Source organism: Antennarius striatus, chromosome 15 (assembly GCF_040054535.1).
Source record: "Antennarius striatus isolate MH-2024 chromosome 15, ASM4005453v1, whole genome shotgun sequence".
In the NCBI taxonomy this organism is placed as follows: Eukaryota; Metazoa; Chordata; class Actinopteri; order Lophiiformes; family Antennariidae; genus Antennarius; species Antennarius striatus.
In genome coordinates this window covers 8,642,327-8,663,331 of record NC_090790.1, presented here as the reverse complement: position 1 = coordinate 8,663,331, position 21,005 = coordinate 8,642,327, and the positions used below count along the sequence as shown (strand labels likewise).

Sequence of the window (21,005 nt, the reverse complement as noted above, 5' to 3'; positions counted from 1 at the left end):
CTCTTCCCCACACGGTCTGAATTTACCGAGGGATCTGAGCCAGACGCATGAGTATCTGAAGGGAGAGCAGTAAACTACATTCACCAGCGGTCTGTAGGAGCCCAGGGGCCCGGGGCCCCCAGGTAGACCCACCGGCGATGATGGGCAAAAACATGCCTGGAAACATTTGTGAGTTTTAAACCACTTCTTTGTAATGGGTCAACATGCACTGATTAATAAACCCTAACAATGTCTTCCTTTTTATAATACATCTGCTGTGGAAAAGTATATTTTTGAGACCTGATGATAAATTTTCTGTTGCTAGATATTATTTTGCTAACTTTTTTTTTTTTTTTAAATGCCCCTACTTCATGTGCAACAACCACAAGACCTGAAATATTACCAGAGGAGATAAAATCACAGCTGGATGCAGGTATTTAACTGTAACCTCAGAGATTTGGTATTCAAATCATTCGACATGAGTGACAATGTGAAGTTTTGGGGGTTTTTTTATGTTCAGTTTTACTAAGAAAAGAGAAAAGCTTGTGAGAATTTATTAACGACAGCATTCTGTTGAAAAATAAGCACGAAATGTCTTCTGTTTGAGAGCCAACACTGACAGCAAGACTCAAAACACCAGCAGGAAAGTCTTAACTTATAATTCTGTAGTATATACTGTATACTGTAATTTAAAATGTACATCATTATTTACCATTTATGTGATAAAAATTATTATGCTGGATGCACTGCCTGAACATCAAATCCAATTAAACAAACAAAAAACAACCCATAACCATTAATGGCTATAAAGACTAGTGGAAGATTATGACAAATTGCATGCAAGAGTTAGACAGATGAAATAAAACATCATAGGTCATATGTCTCAATATGTGTGACTTTTTATGCACCACAAAATATTATAAAATGCATCTTTATTAATTATTTTGTGCAAAACAATAAAAAACAATTATAAGATAATTTAAAATATGCCAAGTTCAAAATCCTGAACAATAATTTTGGTTTTCAGTCGTGTACATGTTGTTCTCCCTTACTGCCTAAAGGGGGCGCTGTCACCCTGTTGTCACTCTTGATTTGTATACAGTATGTTTTAATTATTTTTTGTACGTATTTGAAATTATTTTTCTACACAAACAATCCAGTTTTCTGCAGGGATGGGGTGTCAATTGTGTCCCTTTTCCCCCTCAAGCCTCTCTGTTAGTTGTCACTCAGTTTTATTCCCAAGTGTTTCTCAGGCAGGACTTTACTGCACAATTTCAATACTGGCCAGTGGATAAATCCGAGATTCAGCAGTTTCACAACAGGAAACGTCATTCAATGTAGAGTCAGTCTTTTTTATTCCTTCCTCTCCTTAAGCGGGTTCACGCTACGGGATGTTCACATTTCAATTTGTTAATGACAATGTTTTGTTTTTCACTTCATATTGAAGACCTTTTGAAGATCATATGTATTTTCACGCAGGTTTCGATGTAGATGTTTAGTATAAGCCTTTATAGTCTAGGATAAGGTAAGCATAAAAACCTGTCTGTTTATGTAAAATCCTGTAGGAAACCCTCCTGTCCTGTTTTAAGATAACAGGAGTTCTTTGGCCGATGTCACGTCAGTTCTCTTTTCGCAAAACCCTCATTCACGGCTTGTGATGCTGGTTCTCTTTTTTTCGCCGAATCTTCTCATTAAGATTCTTCTGAGGGGATCTACAGCCGACGATACTGGAGGGAGGAGAGAGGAAATGTTCTGATAAGAGGAGCTTTGTTTCTAGGTCTGTTATTCACTCATAGTTTGAATCGTATCAACACAGAATAGAAAACACGTTGACATATTAGATGATTTTAACACACCCTATATCAGTTTTGAAATGTTACAGAGAAGAGTTGTTGTTTTTTTATCTTCTTTATAGTTTTGAAAAGTTGCTGACGGGCTTGAAGTTTTTGTCACCTCTGTAATTTTGCTGACATAGGACTACTAAAGCTTTATTTTATCTTATGGTAGCTTACCCAAGATTAAAACAATTGCAAATGTTGTGATTACCTACTGAATAGATCAGACATGAAACAAACTACCTTTTCTTTGATTGAAAAATAGACATTTCCATAAAGTAGTACTTAAATGGATCAATTCTTATCACCAGCAACAGTAGACTGCCCATACCCTACCTGATGGGGATCATTCCCAGGACTGTTAAGGTGGCAGCCAGTGTGAAGATGAAACCTGGGAACCAGCTCAATGTTTTCTGGTAGATCTTAGTAAAAGCAGGGACATATGCCAGACCAGCAACCTTCAGAGACACCTGGAGGGAGGTGAGAGTGATGCCTGATGGGAAAGAAAGACATTCCTTATCTTTTAAGCATTCATGGTGATCTGTCATAGTGTCTTTAGACATTTGCAGTTGCAATTGGGCAACTAGGAACACTATGCATATTATATTATAACATTTAGTATATAAAGTAAATAACCACAGGATGTACCGCAAATGGTATGAAACAATGAAGTCAAGTGTATCAGATTTTGGAATGCTTTTGAATAAAATAATAAAGTTATTATGTAGTAATACTTTTTATAATGTTTCAAATCAAAAGCTGTATTTTCTCATTTCATTGAGAAGTACAGTATCCAACAGATAGTTGGGGTTTAATTTGGTAGTGTGTTAATATATCTGTTTCTTTCTCCACCACAACACAATGGAGGTGAAGTACAACTCAACTGTGGTATTTAATTTGAAAATTGAGGAGGCAAAGGAGAGTTTTGATGCATTATCATCACAGTTGGATTGGAAAATGCAGAAATTATTTCACAAGTAAAGAAAAAAGATGCACACAATGCAGTCATGCACTCACCACATGAGGAGGCTGGAACCTGCTGAGAAAGCAGAGATCTGATCGTGGGCATCGAGATGAGAGCAAACATGTTGAGAGAACGGGCTGTGGAGAAATGAAAACATTTTTAAAAAAATGAAAGTAGTGTAATCTGTCGTTTTACAAAACAAATCCCAAAACCTCTCCAGTAAATCAAAACTCACATTTGACAGTAATTGAGATGCTAATCTTGTTCTGTGGATCACAGTTACCATTTCTAATGCCTGTATTTTGTGAACTTGATTCAGCCAGTTTGAAGATGGTAGGTAACGTTTTATTTTCATTTTAAGGCATCTGATATTAAAGCTGTTGCTGTGTTTTGTTAATGGAACGTTGCATTTGTGGGACTGACTTGCGGATCTTTTGGTTTGATTAGTCCCATTATTTATTTATTTATTGTGATTGTTAGAATTTCTAGATCTGAGTTTTTTGGTTTTGTTTAATCATTTTCTGCCACAACCAACCCTCCCTCCTAGTGATTTAGTCAATCGCATACTGTGTTGTACCTTTTTCTTTTTTTGTTTAATTTGTCAGTTAAACTTGTCTTTGTTCACATCAGAATTTTTATTTCCTTTCTCAATACCATCAACCAGTATTTTTTTTTACTAATAGAACATAATAGGACCCGTGAAGATGATTCAAATTTGTTTCAGTAAATGGGGAAAAAACATAAGCAGCATGCATTCATTTCTAGGAAGGATAAAAATGTTCATTACAAACTGTGCCTCACTGTTGAGATGCCCAGACTTACCGATGTAGAACATGTAGGTCGCTTTAACAAAGGACATGAAGAAAATCCCCGAGGCGAACGACACCATGCTGATCAGGATGAGCACGATTTCACCGACGCAACGACGAAACACAACGACACCCAGGAAACTGGTGATGTTGATCACAGAACTGGCTGCATTTCCATAACCCAACTGGAAGAGAGAGAAGTCAGTCAAATTAGAAGTGACACAAAAGGAATACATTTCATGAAAAAATATATTAATATACTGTAACTCTCCTTAATAAAAAATAAAAAAAAAAGGAAATTCTTATTAAAAGTCGATCAAAACAAATTTCTGGATGAGGACTGTCTTTTGTTTCTTCTGTTCTGACTTTGGGATGATATTTGGAATAAGGATGTACAGTATTTATAAAACAAATGAAATTGTCCAATTTATTAAACATTTTCAGTAAGTACGACTTAGATACTGTATTGTCTATGGACTGTTCACAATGCAACTGACTCTTTGTCACAAACATTGTGTTTTATTGTTTGATAAAATATCACAACTTTTTTGGGTTTTGGGACTGCAGATTATAATCGCTCTTATTTACAAGTGACAAAAAAACCCTTTAAACATAGGCTGACAACCAAAGAGAGTAATATCTCACCTGAGTGGCGTTCCAGTTGAGTGGGTCCTTCATCGTAAATGTGGGCAGCATGTCAACGGCTCCATCGTGTCCAGATACGTACAACATGGCTGCTGCAATGAGCAGAGCCACATTCACCTTGTTGATCTCCAAGGGTGCCTCCGTAGTTCCCTCGCTGGGGGCATTTGACAGGGCTTGGCATTCGTCATTTGAGTCTTGATTGATTACTTTCACCTGAATTTAATATATAGACATGGACATTTAACAACTTTCTGTTTTTACCAATTATTTATTGCTAATGATTTTATTACTATCTGTCAGAACAAAATTCTAAAAAACACACGATGGAATGATTGTTTAAATTTATGTTTGTATACCATTATTCCACTTTTACTGGCATAACAGTTACTTATTAAGGCCTAACTACTTTGTTATTAAAATATTTGTCATTTAAATCTATATTTGAAAATATTGTACACATTTTTTTTGAAAAGAGTAGAAAATTACTAAATCGCTATTTGTTAATGTCATATTTCGAAGATTGGTTTTCCAGGAAACGACGATATATCATCACATTAAACTGGGCCATGATTTATGTTTGTTTTATTTCTTTTTGAGTGCTTGGGCTGCATGATAGATGGTCTATAGTATATATATATTATGAAGTGTATTATTGGTGTCTGACAATAATTATTTGAAGATGTTTGATGATGATTTAAGGGCATGCAGTGTAATATTCCACACAAACCTGCAGAAGGCCTACAGCATGAATGAGACACAACAGGATCATCAGTGCGCTCACAATGAGCGCGACAGTCCCACGTCCCAAACTGGAGCTGCACAACAGGAACAGGTGACCGGACACCAGGTTTCCTGCTACACCTACCATCCCATACAGCAGCTCCATTCTCATCAGCACCTGTGTGGACATGGACACATATCAGGACATAATCTCTTACAAAGACATCTAAGGAATGTACTGTATGTCTCATCACCAGTCTTGGAGATAAAAGTCTACAATCTTTGCTTTCAGATCAAAACACCAAAATCTGCCATGAAGGCCAATTTAGTAAACATTGAGTGTTCTTAATTGACGAAAATGTTGCAGAAATAATTTTAAAATTTATTTAAGCCACTTCCAAAAAAAAAGTTGGGACATTGTTCAAATTGTGCAAGATGTGAATCAGTGCGATATTATTGGCAATCCAATGAAGCCTTGTATAACTGAAAAAAAAAAAAATTAAAATGTTCTTTAAATTTTGAGACAATTAGGGGTTTTTTTTTAATTTCACAATTTATGTCAAAACGTTTCCTGCTGCAAAATCACATTTCATTCGTCACTTCTGCGATATTTTGAACAAAATATGGAGTTTCAATGTTTTCCATTCATGCTTCTGTTAAAGTTTTACGCAGAACTTCAACATATTTGTTTTTTTATTCCGGGTCGTATTTATTGCGGATTTGTGTTTTGTCGTACCGATTATTATTATTTTAGTGACACATATTCTGACAAAAATAAAGATATTATCAGATATATTAAATACGGAGCCCCTTAGGGCAGCGGTCCCCAACATTTTTTGCACCACGGACCAGTTTTATCTAAGACAATATTTTCACCGGACCGGTCTACATTTGTTCGATAATCGTTAATGACTCTTTTTTTCATAAATTGATAATCAACATCTCTGTAAACGAAATAATTGTAAGAAATAATGAAATTAAAAACTCGATTGAAGTGATTGCACTGATTAAGTATATTTTGAAATATAGCGACTTACAATCAGTGCATTCAACGTAGGAGAAATACTGATCATTTCCAATAAAAGTGTGAACAAGTCATCAAATAATAATAATTGGAATGATGAGAATTAGTGGATGGGGACCGCTGATCTAGGGGTAACGGGAGACAACGACACCTGAAGTGCGTTCCGGACGTCCGGTCTACTCCGCAGTTTGGTTTTCTTTTCGGTCAATGCAGAAAATCCCGCTTCACAAAGACAGGAGGTTGAAAATAGAAAAAAGGTTTTCAATACTTTTTGGGTGATCTCAGGATAATCTGTCTTGACTTTAATCCAGAACACTGACGCAGTTGTGGGCACTTAATTTAGGGATAGCTCGTAACCTGTCACTTGACCGAGCCCTGTCAAGCGGGACGCATGCATTGGTCTGTCCCGCTTGACAGACGAATGCATCATTCTGCACTGACGTCACTTTTCAAAATAAAACATCTTTCAGATTCCGAAATAAAGAAAAGTAATGTAAACTATTTTTTTCTTTCTGTGCGGCCCGGTACCAAATGACCAACGGACCGGTACAAAATATATTCTACATGTTACATATACAAACATTAAAGCGTTGTCATCAGAGAACTGACCTTGGATCTGTCGGCCGCCGTGGACCCGAGTGACGTCACCGTCATCACGCCGGACCAGAAGGTGCAGAAGCCGCCGAACAACCCGAAGAGAGTCCCGGCGCCGAACATGACCTCCAGCGGGAGCCGGAGCAGAACCACCAGCAGCAGGACGAGACTGCACTGCAGGTATCCGAACAGGGGCACCACGACGGGGGCTTTCCTCCAGCGGCGGTCTCCTGTCTTGGCCAGGAGCACCGCAGGGAGGATCGGAGCCACCTGGAGGATGAGGTAGTAGATCATGTAGAAGTCCGAGATGAACTTCTGCTGGCTCTCCTCCGAGGACAGGGAGGCGTTGGGGTAGGAGGCGTTGACGGAGCGGTCCTTGACCACCATCTGGAGGGAGGCGTAGAAGAAGGTGCTGCCCAGCTGCTCCAGCAGGAGCAGCGGCTCTATCCCCCGGAGCACCGAGGAGACCGCCTGGTGACACAGGACCATGATCTGAGCTCTAGAGAATGATCACAGCAGAGTCAAAGTCTGAACTCATGGGAAGATTTCCAGTAATAAAAAAATAAAATAAAAAGTTGCGAAACTTTTTTCTGATGATAATGGACGCGTCGTCTTTTCCCCGTGTCATTTGTGAAACAAAAGCAGTGGGAGAGACAATTACCCCTATTTCCCCCCCGCCCCCTATTTCCCACTTTTTTTTTGTCTTTTTATTTTTTTTCCTGTTGTTTTTGTCTCTCAGTTTCTTCTTCTAGTGTTTTATGTCGGGTTTCTGTTCGTTACCGCCTCCGTTTGAAATGTGTAGTTCGGATTGGTTATGTCATGTCGCAATTCCTCACGAATTTCACCTTTTCTAAATATTTATATAAAGTCACATAATGAAAAAAATAATAATGCATTATTCACTCTGAGGACTGTCGACTCTTCTGATTTTGTGCATCCGACATACAGATCATCTTAACCCAATTTTATCTAGTTTTTTAAATTTAAATGGTGTGGTAGTTCAAATGTATTTTCATTGCCTTATTTGCTTCATGTATTATTAATGTGTAATTTTCCACTGCGAGTGTGTTTTACTCTACTGTATTACCCAAATCCAAATTTCTCATGTTGTAAAGAACAAATACAATAATAAAATGTGTGCATGGTTCTCTCAGTGATGGTCGTCCAATGATGATGTTTGATAACAGTCTTTATTTTATAAAGGCTGCGGGTTGCCGACCCCTGGGTTAACCTATGGTGTGTCTTGGCGCCCTTGTGACCAGCCATTATTGTTGGTTCATAGAGGTGTGAGAATCTCCGTCACCCCAGGAAATAATGGAACTGATATATCCTGTTTCAAAACAATCTCAATCCCTTTGCACTAGGACAAGGATGCATGGAATTAAATTCACAGGAGTTGGCTGTGGGAGGTGCTGCCTTTTGGGCATAGTGCCCTCTGATGAGGACCTCCAGGGAGGGGGAGGACGTAGTCTTAGGGTTAGGGTGCACCCTGCTATACGCGCCAGGCAGGTTAGCTAGTTAAAGACTGGAAATGAACGTGCAGCGACACATCGACTCACTACGCTGAAGTGAAAAAGAAATGTGGTTCTTTTAAGACGGAATGGCTGTCGGGAGTGTATGCAAATAGAAGAACTAGCTGTGAAACTGGGTGAGATTTTTTTATTTTTGAGGAAGTTCAAAGCAGGAAGCAGACAAAGCCATCAACCTGGACATAGTGTGGAAACCACGTGAAAAATAAGGGAGGTAAAATTTGAGTCACATTTGTGCATATTGAGTGTGGCGTTCAGGTTTTTCAGGAGTTGTCACCCGTCTTGTTCGTGTGCATTCCTCTGCATCCAGTGAGCAAAGAGGAATATTATAAAGGTGTTAACAGAAAACCCAGGTGTATAATTAACTGATATAAAGAATGAAACACAAACGTGACTCGAGCCACAATCAGGAAACCAAAAGGACACCTAAGCAGATCATGACAAGAAGTTTCACAAGAGGAAACAAATAAGTAGTTTTCTTTAATACTTTAAGATTTGTCAAACTGGGTTGTTATATACAAATGAAATTATTTCTCTATGGAATATTAACTCACACAGGACTCATGAAAACATAACAGATAATTCATATTTACATGTTTTAATCTTTTAGGGTAAACATACAACTTTTGGTCTGCTCATGCCAATATCTGTAGGAAATCTAAAATTTTAAGATATAAAGGCTGATTTCAAGTCTCACTTTTCTTTTTGTAGCAATGCTAAGTCACTTCATGCGATTACATCAGTTTCCCGGAATCCTCTCATACTGATGCCTACGATGTGATCTACATCTGATGATACTGTAGGGGGAAGAAACCAAATATTACAATAAGAAGAAGTGTATTTACAAATTATTCATACATTTCAAAATGTGTTCCTGTTCATTATATCAGGGTAGGAAATATTAAAATCACGTCATCACTGCCAATATACTGCCCATACCGTACCTGATGGGGATCATTCCCAAGACTGTCACGATGGAAGACAGTGTGAAGATGAAACCTGGGAACCAGCTCAATGTGCTCTGGTAGATCTCAGTAAAGGCAGGGACATATGCCAAACTAGCAAGCTTCATAGATATGTGGAGTGAAGTGAAAGTGACAACTAATCGGAAAAAGGATAGAAGAGTCTAATTATGTATGCATAAATAAAGATAAGAGGCCAACATTTATATTGTCTTTTAAACAAACATTGATCTGTTACAGATCTTGGTTATTAATTATATATATATATATATATATATATATATATATATATATATATATATATATATATATATATATATATATATATATATATATACACACACACACACACACACACACACACACACACACACACACACACACACACACACACATATATATATATATATACACACACACACACAGTATATATATATATGTGAATGTACTGTGTATATATATACATCACACATTATATATATGTGTGTGTGTGTGTGTGTGCGTTACTCACCAAGTGAGGACGCTGGAACCTGCTGTGACAGCAGAATTCTTATTATGGGCAATGGGATGAGAGAAAACATGTTGAGAGTACGAGCTGCGGGGAAACAAACACTGATAGATTTATTTACTTTCAAGTCCCTTTTGTCTCACCCTATGTCAGTTCAAAAATTGAAGTACAGTAGTTTGATCTGTTTTAGCACAAAACATAACAGGGCATTTCATTTCCATATTTCACTTTTGCTTTGTAACTACCATTGTTCGCTATTTTCCATTTACTGTTGTGATTACCTGCAGGCAGGTTGAATATCTGCGTGAGTACCTTGTTGATTGAAAAAACCTATTAATAAATACTGTACTATCAAAGAAAAACTATTCACTTCCCCATTCCATATTTCAGGTAATGTAATCTAGTTATGGTCATTATACGAATTAAATTCAAACAAAAATTCATAATCCACCACCAATTGCACCACAGTTTGAGCTGCTCAGTCTTACCGAGGTAAAACATGTAGGCTGTTGTAACAAAGGACATCAAGAAAATTCCTGAGGCGTACGACACCATGCCGATCAGGATGAGCAAGATTTCACCGACACAACGACGAAACACAACAACACCCAGGAAACTGGTGATGTTGATCACAGAACCTGTTGCACTAACATAACCCAACTGGAGCAGGAGACAGAAGAACCCAACAGGAAGATAAAATATTAACCACTATAACAGATAATATCTACACTCCCAGTGTTTCGGTGCTGTTGTTTACTTGGATTCCATTTGTCAAACTTTGTGTACTGACAGGTTTTCAAAGTGTTCTTGAGCAATGCTGTAATAGGCTTCATAGAATCATGATGATTTTAATAATTAATCAGGATATCATTATCTTTTGCCAATAAATCAGATGAATTGTCCATTCAGGATTTTTTTTGGACCCTTTTGGGACATGGATAACAAAAACAACAAAGACAACAAGAACACGAACCTATGAAGATAATGAGGTACAACCTTAGATATATTGTGTATGTATTGTTTGCAATATAAGTGATTGTAAAAGAAATTTAGGCAACTATCATTCCCTTTTAATGCTTAATAATCTTTTTTTTGAAAATGTGATTGATGATGCATCAAAATCAAAAACTATAAAACCCAGAATCGCAGCTCCGCATGCAAAGAGAGTAACAAGTCACCTGAATAGCATTCCAGTTGAGTGGCTCCTTCATCAGAAATGTGTTCAGCAAGCTTTCGGCTCCATTATGTCCAAATGTGTACAACATGGTCGCTGCATAGACCAGAAGCACATTTACCTTGTTCATCCCAGCAGGAGCATTGGTGGAGGCATCAGAAACGGGTTGGTATCCCTCCTCAGCCTCTCGCTCAATTACATTCACCTTGAAATTAGATAAAGACAGAGTGATTTACCATCTCCTGATCATTTAAATATTAGTCTCTGGATAATCATGCTAGACTGAAATCCAGTCAAAAGTTTATAGTACAGATTGTTTAGTTCATTGACAAAGCAGAATTCAAACCCTAAAAACCCTATCTGTCTACACATCCTGCACCCTGACATGCATGTTGAACCATCGAATTTCAGATTTCAGACCCACAGTTGTTCACATTTTTTCAAACCTCAGTTAAGAAGCTCAGCTTTTAAATTTTGGAGTTCTAAAACCCTGTTTGTGACTATATGGATGTGCTTGTGGGTGGGTGGAGTAAAGAATTTCTACCCAACAACCGATCTCCAGTCATGCCAAGGAACAGGAAAGACTGTTCCATAAAGTTGCAAGTTAAACCGGAAATACTGAAGACACACTCTGACCTGCAGCAGAACTATAACGTGAATGAGACACAGCAGGATCAACAATGTGCTCAGAGACAGCTGGAAGGTCCCACGTCCCAAACTGGAACTGAACAACAGGAACAGGTGACCAGACACCAGGTTCGCCACCAGATTTGTGATCCCACACAGCAGCTCCAGTTTTACCATTGCCTTTGTGGGACACAGACACACATCATTTATGTTATGTTGAGGACAATAATTCATATTTTGCAGAACAGAGGACATTAGAATGTATATTTTGTCTCTTGTGTTGGAGAGACATATCTAGATTAATTGTCTACAGATGAAAGCAATGAAATAAGTCATCCTCTACCAACATGGAAAAAATTAATAGAAATTTTGTCGATTTTATTAATGTTTTATAATTGAAGAAAAAATAGCAAGAATCATATAAATCTTAAAACATGCTTCTTAGTGTGATTTGTTGCAAATCTATAAAATGAAATTATGTTAAGGGGATGCTTTAATTATAGTTAATACAGGTGAGTACCCTGCTTGAGTGACACACAGACAAAAATGACATTATGTGGTAATTGTATGAATTGTATGTACAGTAGTTCAAATTTTAAATGAAAGATTAATGAAAGATTGCTTCAAGTATTTAATTCAATAACACTCCAAAAACTGACCTTGGACCGGTTGGCCACCGTGGAGCTGAGGAGACTCAGTGTCATCACGCTAGACCAGAAGCTACACAAGCCACCACACATCGCAGACAGTATAGCCGCCCCAAACATCACCTCCAATGGAAAGTGGAAGTGGATCACCAAGAGCAGCATGAGACTGCTCTGCAAAGATCCAAACAGAGACACCACAATGGGGACTTTCTTCCAACCGCGGTCCCCTATCTTGGCCAGGAACAGTGCAGGTAGGACATGAGCCACATGGTCAATGAGAGCATGGATCATTGTGAAGTCCGATATAAATTTTTGTTGACTTTCATCCTTGGAGAGTGAGGTGTTGGGGTAGGTGGCATTGACGGACCGGTCCTTGACCACCATCGCAAGGCCATTGTGGAAGAAAGCAGTTCCCATCTGCTCCAGGACAATAGCTGGATCTGTCTGCTGGATCACAACTAAAATAGCCTGACACGGGGTCGGCAAGACCATGACACCACTTTTAAAAAATTCCAACAATCTTGAAAATATTCATTCAGAATAACTGCAAAAATCACAGTAGTCCAAAACTAGATGAACTGATTCATGAAGCACGTGTTGTCTGTTTTCGCCAGTGTTGTGTGTCTGTTAGGAAACAAAAGCAGTGAGGCAGAAAGTAAAAAGCCTGCCACACCCACATCTCCGATTTTCTCAGTATATGGGGAGTGACTTGTGCTATACAAAAAGCTCACCAGGACCCACTCAAAATAACTGGTAGAACATATATCATGCATACATATTTACATTAAAGTGATATTTAAATCCACAAAAATAATAATTTCTCCTATATTCTAGAATACGATCTCTGATAAGGCTGTTAGGGTGCTCTTTTTTTTGTGTGACTTTTCCAGTTCCTTTAACACCATCCAGCCTCGCCTACTACAGGAGAAACTGGATTTATCTTGTTTAATATTGTAGGTGGGGATTGACTGCGCGTCAGTCTGCATCAGGGCAGGTAGCCTCTAGTCTTCATTGCTGCCACTAACTTTCAACCTTATTATTGGAAATCTGGATGCTCATGAACGACCCAATGCACACACATGGAAACTAGTATTGCTAATGAAAACAAGGGGGGAATAAAAGGCATCTAACCAGTTAATTGGCTATTTTTTTCATGATTTAAAAAAAAAAAAAATCCACCCTCTGTTTTTTGACAAGTTGCATTCTGTTTATGGTTATGACGTAAAGTGTGAACATATGAGAGCAGATATACGCAATTCCTTTGGAATTAACAATATAATAAAAACCCAACAATCCTTACTGAAATCCTAAACCAGTAGTGTAGGATTTGCTGGTTCAGGATCACTGGTACTGGTTTAGTAGCACTGGTTTCAGAGCTCACTGTGGTAAGGTGAGTTCTGAAAAGGCATCCAGTGAAAGACAGTAAATCAGCAGCTCACAATACATGAATAATTTATGTATTCGGAATGGCACTTACATTAATAATCATTCCTATAATAACAAATATATTATAATGTTTGGATGACAGGAATTATTTAGCTTGCAAAAAATAGTTTAGTAGATCATTAGTAGACAATTTAAGTGATTATATGATGAATTTAGACGATCAGATGTGACTGTGTGACAGACCACATGATTAAAACCACATGTTGGCATCTTTGTTTTACTTAGTCAGGGAACTTGCTTTTTTATTGTAGTGAATCATTGTTTTTACTGAAGCTGAGGCCACACCACAGATTTGGTATTAGCAGCACAACCTGGTGGTTAAACTGATATCATGGATCACAGGCCTGTTGATTGTGCTGGTCGACTGGTTCAGTGAACTTAAGGACTTCTAGAAATTCTCTGCTATGTCATATAAACAGCACAGGTACTAAGCAAACCAGCGCTCAAAGGAATTTTGAGACACACTGAAAAAAATACACGATGTGCACTTTAATTTAAATTTAATTTAAAAAATATTTCAATCACTGCAACACGAAGGACAAACAGCATTCTTGCTCACACTTGCTTCTTTATTTTTCCCATTGCTGATGTGACTATGAACTTAACATAAATGTACTGTGAGGAGTTTTCGCATGTTGCCATGAAAATGCTTTCTGTATAATATTATGTGGGTGTTTACATAACCTATTATAAATATTATACTTTGTTCTGTTTTTCAACTTTTTATTTGCTGATCAAAACTTAAGTTCTGTTTAAAGTCGTGGTCGTGAAACTGAGCGATGACAATCTATCCATCCATCCATCCATTCGTCCATCCATCGGAAATGTGCTAGAAGACTCCGGCTCCCATAGTGCTTGTGCTACTTTCACATATACATACAAATAACCCTTCCTGTCCGGTCAGGTCACCAAAATATATAACCTGTAAATTACTAAAGGGCCCAGTCAGATAGGACAGACGGATCAGAATCAACGATCTCTTTTTATTAACTTCGTTGTACTGTATTTGGTATCATATTACATTAAAACTGTTTTCAATGCCGGCTGCAACAATTAACAGTCCATCACTGTACAAGTATGCCATCAATTGGATGCAGAAATCTCCCAGTCAATGTCATTTGAGGCTACACAATGTTTGGTTACTCATTACCTACCTGCCAGGAAGTGCCCTGTAATGCTTGCTTATTGATAACAATAACTTATTAATAATTAAAACTTATTCCCTAAAAATTGTATTATTGAAAAATATTTTTTTCCTCCTACCTAACCTTCAGCAATTTGGTAATTACTATGAATTTGAATATTATTAATTTACTTCAAAAAGTAATAATTCTTTATAATATTCAATATTCCATCCAATTTCTTGTCGATGAGATGATTACTATTGTCTCGTCTACGAGATGCTCTTTTAAAAAAATCATAGTTTAACAACCAAGTTCCCTCTCTCTACAACCTCAGCACTACTGTCTGTGACCGTCCACTGGTCGGACACGCTGGTGTGGTGGTGAACCATGCAGTTAATGCAGGTCAAAGTTCTGTCACAGCTTTATGCTTGTGTCAATGTATGCCAGAGAAACGGCTGTTTGAAAGAATGGGTCATCTGGGGTGGAGTGTGAAAAACAACAACGTGAACTTAGGAAGTAACTTAAAATCAATTATTTTATTGACATTAAACTGAAAGCTACAGAAGGTGAGGAGCTGCAATCTTTGAAAGGTTGGAACTGGCTATGCAAACACAAAATAAACATAAAGTAATACTATTTACCCTTTTAATTTTCTTGACAATTGATTTTTCCTTGCCCTAACTGTCTGCTGATGACACACTCTGTATCCCAGAGTGAACCCAGCTGCACAGCCTCACACACACTGTCCAGCTCTCCTCTCTTATTTCAGGACTCTGTTGACTGTGTAACCGTCCATGTTCCTCAGCCCATTACTGCATTACAAATTTCATGGCATATGATTTGACATTGGATCAAATAACCATTGTTGCACCGCAACAAGAATATCTGAATGTGTGTCTATCATTTTTAATCAGGGGCTTGTATTCTAGCAAAAGTATATAATAATTTTTGCCTTTAAATCTTACAGTGTTTATTATAATGGAGTGACTTTAAAGGCACCATTATTGCTTTTATTTTATTTTTATTATTTTTTTACGTTGTCAGGTTCCTTCTTGCACAAACGCAAGGTCAATGCTTGTGACAATGTTGCTTCTGCCATTTTCCATGAATTTTCTCATGCTGATGCTTCTGAGATGATCTACACATGATGATACTGAAGGGAGAAAAAGAACAGTTTGACAAGAGGAGGTGTATTTACATTTGTTATTCAGTCATAGTTGTAAATCAACACAGGACAGAGAGAATGGAGACACTGCATGAATTCTACACACCATGAATGAGTTGATCTCTTTAATATGGTATAGAAAGAATTTTTAAAAAAACTTTTCAATATCTTAATTTTAAAAAAGTTGCAGATGGTTTGGGTTAGGGTTATTTCACTCTGTTTTAATGTTGAACCCATACATGATCCGCCTCCTCGTTTCATCGATGGCAGAGGACAAAAACAGGTCCACCTCTTAGTGAGTTTATCATCAGTACGTTGTTAGATAAGAAAATCCCTCAAATAAATGCAAGTAACAATATCATTGTGATTTTAAAACTATTTATGTCCATTAAATGTTGACTGAAATCCTGGTGATATTCTTGAGCAAACATACATGCAAAAATGAGCGAGGTCATTATCTGTAGCTCTGTGGGTGACGTCAGTTGATAATTATATTTATTACAATAGGATCATGTCATTCTAACCAATTAGTGGTCAAACAAAACAAGAAATTAAAAGAATAAATGGCTTTCAATGTCAAGGAGTCAACGAACTTAACTAAATGATCCAATTAGCTTACCTAAGACAAAACAAGAATGATAATGACTAATCTTGCCTCGTGTGAGAAAAGAGAACGAGATGTAATGATGGTTATTGTTAGCAGAGGTCACACAGATAAATGTCAGGTATTCTTATACTGAAAAATCAGCTTGATGTTTGTATCATAAGGTCAAATAGGTTCAGAGAATTTTAACTTGAACTAAACAGGACATCACTGCTCACTTTCACGTTCCACTTCCCTCACCCTACCTGATGGGGATCATTCCAAGAACTGTTATGGTGGTGGAGAGCACAAAGATGAAACCTGGGAACCAGCCTAATGATCTCTGGTAGATCTTAGTAAAAGCAGGGATGTATGCCAGACCGGCAACCTTCAGAGACACCTGGAGGGAGGTGAGAGTGATGCCTGATGGGAGAGACAGAGGCATCATGATAGAAACATGTTTTAGTTGTAATCAGAAAGACGGTCAGGTTTGGTTACTTGTTGAGTAGAAACGCTGACAATGAACAGTATAAGGAAAAAAAGCATACTTCGTTTTACAGAAAAATCATTTTTGTCATTTTTTTATACCAAAACATACCCTGGTTACTCACCATATGAGGATTCTGGAACCTGCTGTGAGAGCAGAGATCTGATCATGGGCATTGGGATGAGAGAAAACATGTTGAGAGAACGAGCTGCAGAGAAACAAACGCTGGTGAGTTTAGTTTTTCTCAAGCCACTCTATATCTCTACATTGTCCCTTTATTCATCTACCAACCACAATCAACATGCAGTGACTACTTTCTTTCTTTAGAGTAATGTGTATAATTACTGTGATGGACTATTTCATTATCTCACACGTGTTGAATTAAAAAAAACAACTCATCTTGTGTAACCTTTCACAGTACAAAATCACTTTGATCACAACTTGTGTCTATTTCTTGAGAAATTCAGTCACACCGAGGTAGAACATGAAGGTTGTTTTCACGAAGGACATGCAGAAAATTCCCAAAGCGAACGACACCATGCCGATCAGGATGAGCACGATGTCACTGCAGCAACGACGGAACACAACGACACCCAGGAAACTGGTGAGGACGATCACAGAACCTGCTGCATTTCCATAACCAATCTAGAGGAGGAGAAGGTCTGATTAAAATGACACCAAAGAAATATACAAAAGTGTACAGAAAATGTAGAACTCCAATTTAAAGAAAAATTGGGACATTACGTTAAATGTCTATAAAAACTGACTTCATTTGCAAATTAAACTTAGATTATGTACATGGAAGTCATGAATATTCTTACGTATTTCAAAAGTCTCTCCTGATTAAAATGAAAGCAAAGTGGAAATTATATCCTCCAGATCAAGAAACACAGATCGCTAAGAAATATTTTAAGTTCTTTTTGGAAATCATGGATGCTCCTCATAAACAATCTAAGGCAGACTTACTTCAGAGTCTGCCTTAGAAGTTTTCTTGTATAAGGCAGACCTTGACTAAATCAGTTTTCTTGTGTCATGGGGTCTTAACATGAGTGTAATTTGCATTTTGTTGAACTGTGTTTAGTGACAATGGTTTTCTGAAGAATTCCCGAGTCCTACAGTAATATGTTCTATAGAATCATGTTGGTTTTCCATATTCCAGCATGATGTCACCACCCTTCACCAATCAACCTGAGAAAGGGTCCAATCAGTTTTTTTCAGCACTCCTCTGCTTCTCCAGTGTTTTATTTCCCTTGTCCCAACTTTGCAATGAAATTCTGAATAAAAATCTATTTATGAAACAAAACAAATGAATGAATCTGATAAGGAGTAAAGTACACATCATTCCAATTTCTTGGAATTGGAGATATATAGCGGCCCATAATAAAGCAACATCTCACCAGAGTGGCATCCCAGTTGAGTGGATCCTTCATCACAAATGTGGGCAGCATGTCTATGGCTCCATCGTATCCAGATACGTATAGCATGGCCGCTGCAAAGAACAGAACCACATTCACCTTGTTGATCCCAGAAGCCTTTGCTGGAACATCGCTGGAGGCATCAGAAATGAGCTGGCAGTCCTCATCGGACTTCTGACTGGTTACTCGCGTGACCTTAAATTTAGACACAGAAACACATTCAACATACTGTACGTACGAGCTGTACTGTACGTACGTACATACGTACTGCTCATTCAAGTATTACCATTTATCTGCCAAGCATTGAGATTATGACACGTGATATCCAGTCAAACTTGTTTCAATGCAAACATTGCATTCTAAATGTTCAGTCTGTTTTGGCAAAAAATGCCACCTATAAGAAGGAATAAAGGGATTTTATTTATTCATTTTACTGCTTTTACTGGATACTGATGGATTTCCTTCATATGATTTTTTTTGTATTATATTGTTTGGATTTACATCATCCAGCTTCAGCTGTGACTCATAGATTTCCTGGTGTGTTTTTTTTTTAAAAAGATCACACACACACTGCCAAGTAGGCTGTGTGATTAGTTTGGTTTCCTTGTCTGTGCATCTCATTGTTAGCAAGATTTTCTCCAGAGAAGGACATTTGCATTTTCCAGAGCTGATTATATTTAGTGGTAATTCTGATGATGATATTTTGTTTTTTAAACAATGTCTTAATATACTGAGAAGGAGACGTTTTGATCTTTTTATTTTAAAACTCGAAAATGGAAAATGACTGTAAAATATTGAAATACCTTCATCATGAACCATTCCAACAAACAGACACAAAATAAAAAGTAGATAAAATATATTCTGTAATACTCCAGGCATCCCCTGACCTGCAGCAGGACGACAGCTTGAACGAGACACAGCAGGTTCAGTAGTGTGCTCACAGACAGGAGGAAGGTCCCACGGCCCAAACTAGAGCTGTACATCAGGAACAGATGACCAGACACCAGGTTCGCCAACAGGCCTGTTGATGCATACAGCAGCTCCATTCTCATCATGGCCTGCGTGGGATATGAACACACAGAATGATCTCATCTCTTACATAGACAACTAATTACCTCCACCAAGGAGGTCATGTGGTTTGCTTGGTTTGTTAGATCAGATCATTTTAGCTTTTAAGAATTGACTTGAGTAATGGACTACACTATCAAAAATTAAGATGAATCTCCTTCACAAACTCTTCCAAATTTAATCAGTTAAGATTATCGTCCACGACCCGCAACAGCGTTTAAGCAGGTATACAAAATGAATGAATGAATAAGATTATTGTCAATAGAAATGCAGAATATTCTAGGGTGTGTAAAAATTAATTCACCAGAAACTGAGATGACATGACACTCCTTCTGTTGTTTCAGGGTTTTTTATTTTTCATTTAGAAAATAAATGAGTAAATTTTTATGGTATTTTAATGCTATTCTTGGTCACAATCTAGTTGTTTATCATACATGCATTTGTCAAGGGGCATGAATGTAATGTCATCAATTAATATAGTGTGCAATAATACTTTTTCTGAGAGTCTTTCATATAACAGAGGTCGATCTAATTCATTTATTGACATCAGTACTGAGGAGAAAAGTCGAAATGCTTTTCTTTTTGACTAAATCAGCAAATTAAACCATTAATGTTGTCAATGTTCCCAAAGTAAACAATGGAAGAAGAGAAAATTAAATATGTGTCATTTTGCTTTGTTGTAGGGCTAAAATGAGGCAGCCTGTATCAGGTGGCACCGGTTTAGAGAACTGTTTTATTGAACAAATACAACATGCAAAACTTAATAAAAATTTAATTTACTCAGATCTGATCTTTTTCAGCAGTGAATCAGTCGCGCTAAATTAAAAAATGAATGACATTTGAAGATGCAAATTCACGAAATGAATTCTAAATAATAAAAATTGCTGCAAGTATTTTACAAGTACAAATATAAATTATAAACGACTACAAACATCAGAGAACTGACCTTGGATCTGTCGGCCGCCGTGGACCCGAGTGACGTCATCGTCATCACGCCGGACCAGAAGGTGCAGAAGCCGCCGGACAACCCGAAGAGAGTCCCGGCGCCGAACATGACCTCCAGCGGGAGCCGGAGCAGAACCACCAGCAGCAGGACGAGACTGCACTGCAGGTATCCGAACAGGGGCACCACGACGGGGGCTTTCCTCCAGCGGCGGTCTCCTATCTTGGCCAGGAGCACCGCAGGGAGGATCGGAGCCACCTGGAGGATGAGGTAGTAGATCATGTAGAAGTCCGAGATGAACTTCTGCTGGCTCTCCTCCGAGGACAGGGAGGCGTTGGGGTAGGAGGCGTTGACGGAGCGGTCCTTGACCACCATCTGGAGGGAGGCGTAGAAGAAGGTGCTGCCCAGCTGCTCCAGCAGGAGCAGCGGCTCTATCCCCCGGAGCACCGAGGAGACCGCCTGGTGACACAGGACCATGATCTGAGCTCTAGAGAATGATCACAGCAGAGTCAAAGTCTGAACTCATGGGAAGATTTCCAGAAATATTATAAAATGTCTAAATTTATTCTGGTTTCAAAAGAGCTTCTTTCCCCTCTCAGAGTTCCAGGTATCTATGTTTGACTACAAAAAAAAAAATTAAAATTCTCACAGGCACTTCCTCCTCCCCGTTGTTTGCTTTCAAGACAGGCATTTTCAATTGGTGTGGGGTTGTGGAGTGGCTGCTGTTCACTCACAGCAGGAAGGTTCCTTTTAATGT

At 38.1% G+C, this 21,005-nt stretch overlaps 3 protein-coding genes and 1 long non-coding RNA gene across 4 annotated transcripts; 1 reads left to right on the top strand and 3 right to left on the bottom strand.

The window, feature by feature from the left end:
* The first annotated feature begins 49 nt into the window (after positions 1 to 49).
* On the top strand, positions 50 to 2,263 carry LOC137608387 (uncharacterized). Its single transcript, XR_011038183.1, has 3 exons — positions 50 to 168; positions 369 to 412; positions 2,126 to 2,263. It is a non-coding gene; the product is annotated as an uncharacterized lncRNA (long non-coding RNA).
* Positions 867 to 7,239, bottom strand: LOC137608385 (solute carrier family 46 member 2-like). The gene is made up of 7 exons (XM_068334730.1): positions 6,586 to 7,239; positions 4,960 to 5,130; positions 4,233 to 4,445; positions 3,601 to 3,772; positions 2,832 to 2,915; positions 2,151 to 2,307; positions 867 to 1,706 (listed from the first exon to the last, which is right to left on the bottom strand). The coding sequence occupies exons 1-7, from the start codon at positions 7,057 to 7,059 to the stop codon at positions 1,625 to 1,627; spliced, it is 1,353 nt and encodes a 450-aa protein (XP_068190831.1). The 5' UTR covers positions 7,060 to 7,239; the 3' UTR covers positions 867 to 1,624.
* A 1,539-nt stretch (positions 7,240 to 8,778) lies between these two features.
* On the bottom strand, positions 8,779 to 12,509 carry LOC137608840 (solute carrier family 46 member 2-like). Its single transcript, XM_068335431.1, has 7 exons — positions 12,030 to 12,509; positions 11,380 to 11,550; positions 10,748 to 10,948; positions 10,058 to 10,229; positions 9,573 to 9,656; positions 9,044 to 9,200; positions 8,779 to 8,896 (listed from the first exon to the last, which is right to left on the bottom strand). Exons 1-7 carry the CDS (start codon positions 12,507 to 12,509, stop codon positions 8,839 to 8,841), a joined length of 1,323 nt encoding a protein of 440 aa, XP_068191532.1. The 3' UTR covers positions 8,779 to 8,838.
* A 2,759-nt stretch (positions 12,510 to 15,268) lies between these two features.
* On the bottom strand, positions 15,269 to 20,803 carry LOC137608384 (solute carrier family 46 member 2-like). The gene is made up of 7 exons (XM_068334729.1): positions 20,252 to 20,803; positions 19,125 to 19,295; positions 18,220 to 18,432; positions 17,296 to 17,467; positions 16,947 to 17,030; positions 16,602 to 16,758; positions 15,269 to 15,740 (listed from the first exon to the last, which is right to left on the bottom strand). Exons 1-7 carry the CDS (start codon positions 20,723 to 20,725, stop codon positions 15,656 to 15,658), a joined length of 1,356 nt encoding a protein of 451 aa, XP_068190830.1. The 5' UTR covers positions 20,726 to 20,803; the 3' UTR covers positions 15,269 to 15,655.
* Between the last annotated feature and the right edge of the window lie 202 nt (positions 20,804 to 21,005).

Bases quoted from the DNA above. Each gene is read 5' to 3' on its own strand.
- LOC137608385 (XM_068334730.1), bottom strand. From the start codon at position 7,059: ATGGTCCTGTGTCACCAGGCGGTCTCCTCGGTGCTCCGGGGGATAGAG. The intron at 2,308-2,831 runs GTGAGTGCATGA...CTTTCCCATCAG, and splicing joins GGTTCCAGCCTCCTCATGTG to GCATCACTCTCACCTCCCTC. The intron at 1,707-2,150 runs GTAGGGTATGGG...TCCTCCCTCCAG, and splicing joins CTGGGAATGATCCCCATCAG to TATCGTCGGCTGTAGATCCC.
- LOC137608840 (XM_068335431.1), bottom strand. From the start codon at position 12,509: ATGGTCTTGCCGACCCCGTGTCAGGCTATTTTAGTTGTGATCCAGCAG. The intron at 11,551-12,029 runs GTCAGTTTTTGG...TGTCCCACAAAG, and splicing joins CGGTGGCCAACCGGTCCAAG to GCAATGGTAAAACTGGAGCT. The intron at 9,201-9,572 runs GTGAGTAACGCA...TTTTCCGATTAG, and splicing joins GGTTCCAGCGTCCTCACTTG to TTGTCACTTTCACTTCACTC.
- LOC137608384 (XM_068334729.1), bottom strand. From the start codon at position 20,725: ATGGTCCTGTGTCACCAGGCGGTCTCCTCGGTGCTCCGGGGGATAGAG. The intron at 16,759-16,946 runs GTGAGTAACCAG...CTCTCCCATCAG, and splicing joins GGTTCCAGAATCCTCATATG to GCATCACTCTCACCTCCCTC. The intron at 15,741-16,601 runs GTAGGGTGAGGG...TTCTCCCTTCAG, and splicing joins CTTGGAATGATCCCCATCAG to TATCATCATGTGTAGATCAT.